The sequence below is a fragment of the Camellia sinensis genome, chromosome 6, assembly GCF_055761805.1.
Source record: "Camellia sinensis isolate YWXY chromosome 6, ASM5576180v1, whole genome shotgun sequence".
Taxonomy (NCBI): domain Eukaryota; kingdom Viridiplantae; phylum Streptophyta; class Magnoliopsida; order Ericales; family Theaceae; genus Camellia; species Camellia sinensis.
The window spans coordinates 133,952,989-133,962,643 of NC_138966.1; the positions used below are offsets into that span (position 1 = coordinate 133,952,989).

Sequence of the window (9,655 nt, forward strand, 5' to 3'; positions counted from 1 at the left end):
TAATAATATTTAGATCACACCTTTTAAGTGTGATTAAAAACATTTAGATCACACCTTTTAAATGTGATTAAAAATATTTAGATCACATTAGATCACATCTTTTAAGTGTGATTAAAAACATTTAGATCACACATTTTAAATGTGATTAAAAATATTTAGATCACATCTTTTAAGTGTGATTAATAACTAATAAAACCTGTGATAAAATTTTAAAAAAAAAAATCGACATATTTGAAAAATAATCAATACTATTTTTGTACGCGCATTTGAATAATGTGATACACACTATATACTATATTTTGAATCACAACCATATATTGAATGAAATAACATCATATATTTCATAAATGAAAGTTAAATTTTCAAAAGTATATACAAAGAAATTAATAAAAAAAATTTAACTGTGATTACATATATTAAAAAATTAAGTGCTTGAATGCTTTCAAAGCCATGTGGTTCGGCTTGTCAAAAGGTAAGTATCCAGCCATAAGAACAAACAGAATGACCCACAAGACCATACATCGGCTGCTGTACCATCATAACCTTTAGCAGTGAGCACCTGATAGAAAAGGGAAAAAAAAGAAAGAAAGAAGTATCACAAATGCAAGAAACTAATAAGAAAAGGAAAAAAAATTGCATCAAAGCGACCATCCATTTCCATGACATCATAATTGATACCTCAGGAGCAACATAATTTGGGGTTCCACGGGCAGTGTGAAACAGCACGTCTTCCTACAGTAAAAAAGGTAGTCAGTCTTTGATTAAGCAAAGCCACAACACCAACTTATATTGATGAATGAGGGTTAGGTTCAAGGCAATCCACAACTTACGTGTCTGAATGATATTGAGATCATATAACCTCAATGCGGATTAGATCAAGTCTTAAAAAATAGTCACTGAATGTTTTCAAAGTGTCGAAATCTAGATGATGCATAATACAGAATCTTATGAAGAAGTCAACTAATAAAACTAAACTGCCTCCTTGATTTGGGGAAACTAATATAAAAAGAGGGAAAGGAAAGACACAAATCATAAAAAAAAGTTCATTTCCAAATTAATAGAAACAAGAAATGAACAAGCTACTGAAGGACAAAAGAAAAACTAATGGCCACATTATTCCTGAGGAATTCCTTTCAGCGCAGGGCACTGCTCCTGGCCGGAAAGGTAGTTTCTGGACTACGTGATTTTAGTAAACCAAATAGGCTGCAAAATTGACTCAGTGCTGCTACTTTTAAAAATTTGACGTTCAATTTATTAAACACCCACCTGCTAAAAATCTGCTCTCAGATGAGTAAATTGTTGCAAACTCACATAATACTTACCTGCACTTGCTGGGAAAATGCACTCAATCCAAAGTCTGAAACCTTGAGAACACCAAATGAGTCTAGAAGCAGATTCTCGGGCTGCAAAAGATGTAATGCAGGGTAATGCAAATTTCAGAGTCATGGTCGAATAAATAGCCAAAGAAACCAAATTACTGTTAGATAATAAATTCTTTTTTATTGGAAAAAATTAGAATAAATACATTAATTAATCAATGAAACATGTAAGAAAGTTTGTTAAACCTTTAAGTCTCTATGGTACATGCCCCTACTGTGGCAGTAGTCTACAGCATTGATGAGCTGCTGAAAATATCTCCTAGATTCATCCTCTTTAAGTCTTCCTAGTTTGGCCTAGTTATAAAAGGGTCAATAAGGGAATATTATCAGACAAATACAAGACTCGGTACCTACACGATTTACATAAATGAGCCTCAATATAACACACATTACCACAACAAAATGGTAAGCATGACATGAGCAAATGCCTAAATTAAGATGTAATGCATTACACAATTGATTATATTATGAATGAAATTATAGGTGCTTAGAGAGTAGAAGCTCAAAAAACAATGCCTTACTATTTTGTCAAAAAGCTCACCCTCGCCAACATACTCGAGCACAATGTAGATCTTTGTCTTGCTTGCCATAACCTATTTTCAAGCATAGAAAAAGGATGCGTTAACATGTAAAACATGAAGCACTTAGACCATCATATTTCTAGTAGTGCGAAGAGCATTCAATTCATTTTAAATGCTGCTCATAAATATCAAAAAAACTCAAAAAAATGTTGCAACAAATAGACATATAGGATAGGCTACTAGTAGTTAGTTAGTTACCTTAGCATAGCAATTGACTCTTCTTAATCTAGCTTTCCTGTAAGATGGGCGCACATTAAGGGCAGCAGTCCAGTCCTTGATTGCTTTCTCAAATTGACCAAGTTTGGACCTGCAAGTGGCTCTGTTGCACAACAACACCGAGTTGTAGGGGTCATGGTCGAGTCCCTCTCCATATGCAACACAAGCATCTGAGTATCTTTATCCCCTGAACAAATCATTACCGTTGGACCGAGCCATTGCCACCGCCCGTGTCCTCTTAACCACCATGTTCACTTCCTTGCTGCTTAAGTCCAGCCGTGCTGCTCTTTGAGCCGCTGCCACTGCATCATCAAATCTGTCAACATAAATACACGACTTCCCACTCATTAAATTTTTTTTTTTATAATCAAAGGTGTTGGATAGTTGTTTTGTTATACCAACAAAACACAATTCAACAAATGAAAAACTAAAAAACAAGAGGGAAACATACTATGTTAACAAACATCACACCAAGAATGACAGCATTAGCAAAACCAAAACTCAAAACGTGCATGAAAGAGCATGTGCATCGATATTGTGTTATGAAACATTTATAACTCGGTGTATTTAGTTATTTATTATTTATTTTTTTTACTTTTTTTTATCACTTTGTGTGTTATCTAAAACTAATTGCAAAGTCCAAAGGCATGTTTTTGCTAGCCCCCCTTAATTTCTCCAAACAAGTCTCATGCACACAGCATGTTAATGAAATGCTTCAACAGTTTTCTTATCTTCCCTAAATTGCAATGCTAGTCCATTATCTTCCACTTAACTTCCAAAAAGTTGATTACAAATAGCACATATATACATACATATATATACACACTATTTGTAATTTACGAATAAAAAATATGAAATAAGGGTTGTTGAGTTTTAAAATATTGAATCAATTAATGCAAAGAGTGTGACAAATAATTCACACTAAACAACTTGTATACTTTATATATAGGACAAGTGGTGTGAGTGGTGTTCTGAATTTTTGAATAGTTTGATGATTGAGTAAACTGATTAGCCATTTATAGTTTGATGAAGGTACAAAATTATTGTAATAGTTATTGGATATGATAGGTACATGATGAAAAATTGGTGGTAATTACGAGTATGATTTAGACAAGAAAGAAACCTCTCAAAATTATTGACCAGTTGACTGCCTTAGCAAAAGCATGATAACAAATGCAAACTTATTTCAATAAAAAAGATTATATTCATCTAGTCATTCACACATTTGTCAATAGCAGTAAATTTAAAGCATAAATCAAACCAAACTAAGCCTTATGTCCCAATGTATTAAAAATTAGCATCTATTATGAAATGGTCTATTCTCTCTTAAATATATCCTTTTATGCTTGATTTTTGTTCAGTTGGACTAAATTGGCAATTTCTAAAAAATTAAAGAACAAAATACAATTGGAACTAGAGGTGAGGGTGCAACTTGGGTTTTTTTTGTTGGCAATTAAAGAACAAAATACAATTGGAACTAAATTGGCAATTTGCGCATGAATTTTCATAACTCAAGTAACCCTAACAACCTAAATTTTTTTGTTGATACATAGAAATTATATACATGACACTATGAAATATTATAATTAAACTATTTTTTTTTAGTAAGGCTAATTACTGAATAATACCAAGATTTATATATCAATCTAAATGGAGCATTTTTTAGTAAGAACTAAAAATGAATAAACTAAAATCCAGGTAAGAACAACTTTATAGATGTCAAAATAAACAAACATTACATAGGACTTTAAATTTTTTTTCATCCCCACCAAACAGTACATAGGAGAGATTACAATTCTTGTCTACCACCAAATGAACACTAGATTCCCATTTCAAATAAACAAACAATGCTTTCATCAATGAAGTCTGTTATGGAAATCATTTTCATTTCCACATCCTTGGAATTGAAAATCCCACCCCATCCATTCAAAAGCATCCTCTTTTGGGTCATATGATGATTGAACCTCAGAACATTTTAACATGCTTCTCTGAGTCTGTCCCTTGGGTTGTGTTTTTTGTTACTTTTTTTTACTAATAAAGCTTTCTATCCAAAAGAGAATTCAATAATTCTGGCTCAGAGACCCCACTGCAGTGCACTACTGCACTTCTTGTTTCCAAAAAGCTACCTTTTAGCTTGAGAAAACTACTATAGATTTACTGTGAAATGTTCTGTCAAATTTGATAAAATGTTTCTAAAAACTGATTTTAAACACTTTTTTTATAAATAAAAAAAAACTGCTGAAGTTTGGCTCTAATTTTGTTGAAAATTATCCTATAACAAAAACTTTTAAAGAGCAACTATAGACTCAAATTTTGTTAATTTGGTCCCCAAATTAGAACTTATGAATTTAAAATCTCTTCACAAGGTTGCCTAAAGCATCATAACTATAGCACCAATATAATATATATATATATATATATATTATAAAAAAGTTATGGGCATTAGTCTCATATTTATAGGCCTTCATGACTATTTGATCCTGAGGCAGTTTTGGTATTATTTTCAACTTACGGCTTCAGAAACCACCTAAAGAGATGAAAGGTGATATACATAGCCTTCGTTTGGGAAGTGGGTTAGCTTTTTGGCTTTTTTGGCTATTTTAGCCTGGGCTAAAAAGCTTGGTTTGGGAAGGCACCATACATAACTAATCAATTAGAGCACCAGCATGCAAAGATACTTAGTAAACAACCAAATTTAAATATTGAAACAAACTCATTCAAAAGACTAATAAGTAAAGATCACAACCTAGATAAGTAACAAAGAACTGATGAACTTTCAGCTCAAACTAATACTACAACTCTATTGATCTGGTTCCATGCACATTCACTTGACAATGATTACTTTGATAGTCAAGATGAACAAACCAAGCAAAAACTAATAAATCAAAGAGCAAGAAGTAAAATTATGACAAAGAACCATTAACGGGGGGGAGAGAAAAAAAAAAGTATTTTGAGCTGACTCTGACACTAAAACTCAATTGGACCCACTCAATTAGCCAATACTCTTTCACAAGTGCAATATCTGTAAATTACATATATCTTAGACTAGAAAGTGAGACTTCAAAAATTTGATAATTGAGGATAAAAACCAAATATTCTTAACAGGAAAATGTACTCAGTGTCAGTACCCTCTACCGTAAAAAATTCGGAATAAAGAGCACTCAAATAATAATTGTACCTGAATCACAAACTAGCAGACAATTGGAGACTAGAAGGATTAAAACTTCAATCAATACAGACATTAATATGAAAACAATTACCTCAAATAAGCCCATTAATTCTTACATAAATAATAATTGTATTTGAATAAAAAAAACTAGCAGACAATTGCGCCACCCATGTTCAAATTTACAAAATACCCTACTGAAAAGAAAAACAAAACATATTGCATAAAACATGAAATCCCACCCTCATAAGACAATTCATTATAGAAGAAACCATAAAATAATTAGTAGATACTTGGTTCCTGCTGATCTGACTGTCAGTCAGTTTGTGTATGTGGTGCGAAAGAGGATTAAGCCCAGTCCTGAAGAGGCTATCTTCATTTTGTTGAAGAATATTTTGCCTCCCACTGGTGAGATTTAACATCTATCTTTTAGAAATATTATTCTTCCCATCCCTGTTTTTCTTGAGTTTTCTCAACGGAAAAAAATGAAATCTGAAGTAATGTTTGAGTTGTTGCAGCGGCTATGATGTCAGCCATTTATGAGGAAAATAAGAAAAACAACGGAATCACCAAAACCAAGGAAATTCTGCATTATAGGTTCTATTTAGTTATGTCCTGTTAAAATACTTAGCCATATAAAAGATTACCATTAGAGTTATTTGAGAGAGGATTGAGGTTTTCTAAGGTCTTCAATAATGAGGAAATCTTAAATTCGAATTTTCAATTTCTTTTCCCAATCTGTTTTCTGAAATCAAACAAAGCAAGGGAACAAATCAAATTCCCTCAGGCTTTCCACCATATAATAGATAAGGAAAAAGTAAACACATTTAGAAACAAATTGGACTCAAATTGTAGGCAAAAGCAAAATCTAAAGATAATAAACAAAAGAAAATAAAGGCCAATTTTTTTTTCTCATTTATTTATATATTTATTTATAGTTTGTTTTGAATAACAAGCATGCGCCATCATTTTCAGGAAACTAATAAAAACGACATTACTTCTTCAGCACCCTTTTACTGACCAATCAAATAACATCTCCCAAACTTATCCATGGTCTGTTTGGTTATCCAGAAACCACAAGAAAAGAAGCAAATACACTGGAGTTCAGGCTTCAAGAAACAGTTAATAAGAAATATTCTTCTTATTTTAATAAGCTTATACAAATCTTCATGAATATCAGTATCAAAGCATTCAAATTCAAGATTTGGAATTATAGATGTCTGCTTCCAGCAGCTATTGCCAGAACCAGTATCAGAGGATTCATGTTTTTACAGTGTATGAAAATCACAATCACAATCACAATCTCAAGATTCATGTTTTTACAGACCTAACAACACTTCAGAATCTCTCTTTCTTCCTAGATCAAGAATTTACACAATAGCCATTGATTCATTTGATGAACAAAAAAAAAAAAAAAACAGAGTCAGAGAGACATAGATCTGAATGCCCACAAAAAGTCTGAGAGAGAGAGAGAGAGAGACGCATACATAAGAGTTGCTGGAGAAAGATTCGATCTTACGAGGTCGATTGGTGCGATGAGAGAGTGAGTCGATTGGTCGATCTTGCGATGAGACAAAGTCGATCTCTTGCGAGGTTGATCGGTCCAGATGAAAAACGAGAGAGGGACTGATGAGATGAGAGAGAGAGTGAGAGCTGCGCTGTGTTTTGAGTTTGAGAGATTAGATTCATTAGGGTTTTTGTTTGTTTGGGTGTAGAAGAAGATGAAAAGTCGAACGGTCCAGATTATTCAGCCAAAAAAAAAAGACGGTCCAAATTTGAAATATTTAAAATAAAATAAAAAAATTGTTAATGCGGGGCGGGTTGGGCGGGTGCGGTTCAAACCCGCAATCCGCCCACAACCTGAAAATCAGCTAAAATTCAAATTGCATCCAACTCTAATGTATTTGTGAAACCGCCCATATATGTGCGGATCAGATTGGGTAGGGCGGTTTGGACGGGTCAGATAACCCAATGCCCAGCTCTAGCTGAGAGTAATGGAAGAAAAAAAGGCACCAGTTTGGGATATATTATTATATAAAAACAATCTATTCAAAACAATCTACAATCACATTAATTAAAAGGTGTGAATAAAAAATATATATATAATCACATTTAATTTAAAAATGAAATAAAAAATAAATATTATTACATTCAATCAAATTAAGTATTATTAAAATATCAATCTAATTTTTTTTATCACACTTTCAATAAAAGTGAGATATTTTTATTTGTCAAAGTGTGATCTTTAACTATTTTTGTAGTAGTGATAGAATACCGATTTTGTTTACGATGTTGTCAACTTTATAGGCACATATCATGCAATGTTTTTTGGAAAAAAAAATGTACAACAAACCAAGGACTTTCTTGATGAAACCAAGAAAAAAAAGTTATGTACATGTTTGTATATATGAATGGCTGCAACCTAAAAGACCTTTCCCAGAATCAATACGTTTGGTTTGGTAATGGTCCTACCAAGGTTTCTTCTGTATATTCTTCTTCAACTCTGCCCACAAATGTGTATAATATTTCCTGTGTCATTCTGTGTTTGATTGATTATTCCAAACCGATGAAGATCAATCAATTATGTTCCCCTCTTCGCAACGTAGGCAAATTGGTTCTTCCATTGAGGTCCGTCATACTTTTTGCCCTGTACTCTTTATTCTTAAATTCATGACAGTAGTCGCAGAAAATATATTTCTGCGAGTACCATACTTGGTCAGTAAGAGTGTTATTTGTCATACTCACAAAGCAGGTAACATTGTATGTCCCAATCAAGGCCAATTTGTTGAACCATGATAGAACAATGCATGAAACATATGAACGGGGGAATGAAAAACAATCGAGTTATTGGCATACCATTAGCAGGAAAACACATCCAGTTGCACCGCGATGGCCTTTATACTTGCGAACACCGTTGTGAAGGAATTGCAGTGTCAACTTTGCCCAATTACAAGCTCACATACCATTCACGTCCTTCACGGCATGAATGAACGATGGCTTCAAGGCGGTCATTGTGGTAGGACACAACATGGCCCCCAAGACGTACAGCGCAAATTTCCTCCGAAACTCGTCCTCTGCACCATCAGTCTCGGTTAGATAAAGTCTCAACTTGTTCAAAGGAATGACTCCGTTAACAACTCCAACCTCATCGTAGATATTGGGATATGCTTCTAATGACCCAATCAACTGCACGTCATCGCCTTCACACCGTATTCCCAATAAAACATTAACTGCCTTACAGGTGAGCCTGAGTTGACGACCATGAACATTCAATGAACTACTGTCAGGATCGAAGTTCTGTACCAACCATGCGCACAAGTCGTGATCTATACATGTACACTTCATCTCCAGGAGGCCAACAAACCCAATGCCAATGACTGCCTGCTTTTGTGCTTCATTGAACTGGTTAACTAGCTCAACAATTAACTTCAATGATATGCGGAGTTGCCTTTTACCCTGCACATTTTTTACCCTTAAATTAATACAAAAATACAACCAACAATGTCAGCCAAGCAGGACCTAGCCAAATGCATTTACAAAAATATGAAGTACGTAATGACCTTTTCAGACTTCGGTGCACATGGTACTACTTTGGCGTGTTCCTCGGCGCTCGCCTTAGCCATTTCCGCAAACCTCTTTTTCTCATCAGAGGGGAGTGCCTTCCACCTTTTCCCAATCTCCTTTCTACTCTTTCACCATGAAAGTGACAGACGTACAAGACAAGTAACAACTATGAGTCTAAAATAACTATAGCTACAACTTTATGCCAAACGCAATCCGCGTGCATTGTTGGTAATGAAATAAGATTGCAAATACAAATAAGAGTTGCAGGAAAAAGTCAGCGACAAAACGTAGCTGGACTTTTACAACGAATTGAAATTTACGACAACTATAGGAAAGTCACATTATTACATGCTACAATCCTACAAACGTGAAACAATCACAAGCCCACTACGACCATTCAATACAACGTGTGGATAGCAACCCAGCCATGTGTTTCCATCATAGTGTATTATAGAGAATACAGATTTCGACACTCGCCATTTTTTGTCGAGTGTTGTCTGGCCCTTGTATTTCCTTGAATTGTTACTGGCTGCATGCAAGCATCGTGAAGCTTATCATCACTGAATCTTAAATATGAATACATATATATATATATATATATATATGCAAGTATTTATGTCAAGCTAGCCCCGAAGTCCGCATAACACACCTTTTGTACATCTGGGACTGAATCGACACCAATTTAAACATTTTTAGACATGCAGAACGAAACCAATTTCAAACATCACAAACTGAACTTCGACAAGGCG

General features: G+C 34.0%; 1 protein-coding gene across 9 annotated transcripts; it reads right to left on the reverse strand.

Moving 5' to 3' along the window:
- Nucleotides 1-317: 317 nt before the first annotated feature.
- LOC114304824 (CBL-interacting serine/threonine-protein kinase 9-like) lies at nt 318-7,055 on the reverse strand. Of its 9 annotated transcripts, none has more exons than XR_014333083.1 (7): nt 6,830-7,029; nt 2,159-2,478; nt 1,901-1,972; nt 1,566-1,673; nt 1,267-1,403; nt 679-732; nt 318-559 (listed from the first exon to the last, which is right to left on the reverse strand). XR_014333083.1 is itself a non-coding variant. In XM_082874777.1 (7 exons), exons 3-7 carry the CDS (start codon nt 1,967-1,969, stop codon nt 443-445), a joined length of 429 nt encoding a protein of 142 aa, XP_082730903.1. In that variant the 5' UTR covers nt 1,970-1,972; nt 2,159-2,492; nt 6,830-7,055; the 3' UTR covers nt 318-442. The 9 variants fall into 9 exon arrangements, 7 of the variants coding, with proteins under 7 accessions (XP_082730903.1, XP_082730906.1, XP_082730905.1 ...); XM_082874777.1 differs by having other exon boundaries at nt 1,323-1,403; nt 2,159-2,492; nt 6,830-7,055; XM_082874780.1 differs by having other exon boundaries at nt 1,323-1,403; nt 6,862-7,029.
- Between the last annotated feature and the right edge of the window lie 2,600 nt (nt 7,056-9,655).

Bases quoted from the DNA above. Each gene is read 5' to 3' on its own strand.
- LOC114304824 (XM_082874777.1), bottom strand. From the start codon at position 1,969: ATGGCAAGCAAGACAAAGATCTACATTGTGCTCGAGTATGTTGGCGAG. The intron at 1,674-1,900 runs GTAAGGCATTGT...TTTTATAACTAG, and splicing joins GTGAGCTTTTTGACAAAATA to GCCAAACTAGGAAGACTTAA. The intron at 733-1,322 runs GTAAGTATTATG...TTTTTACTGTAG, and splicing joins CATTTTCCCAGCAAGTGCAG to GAAGACGTGCTGTTTCACAC.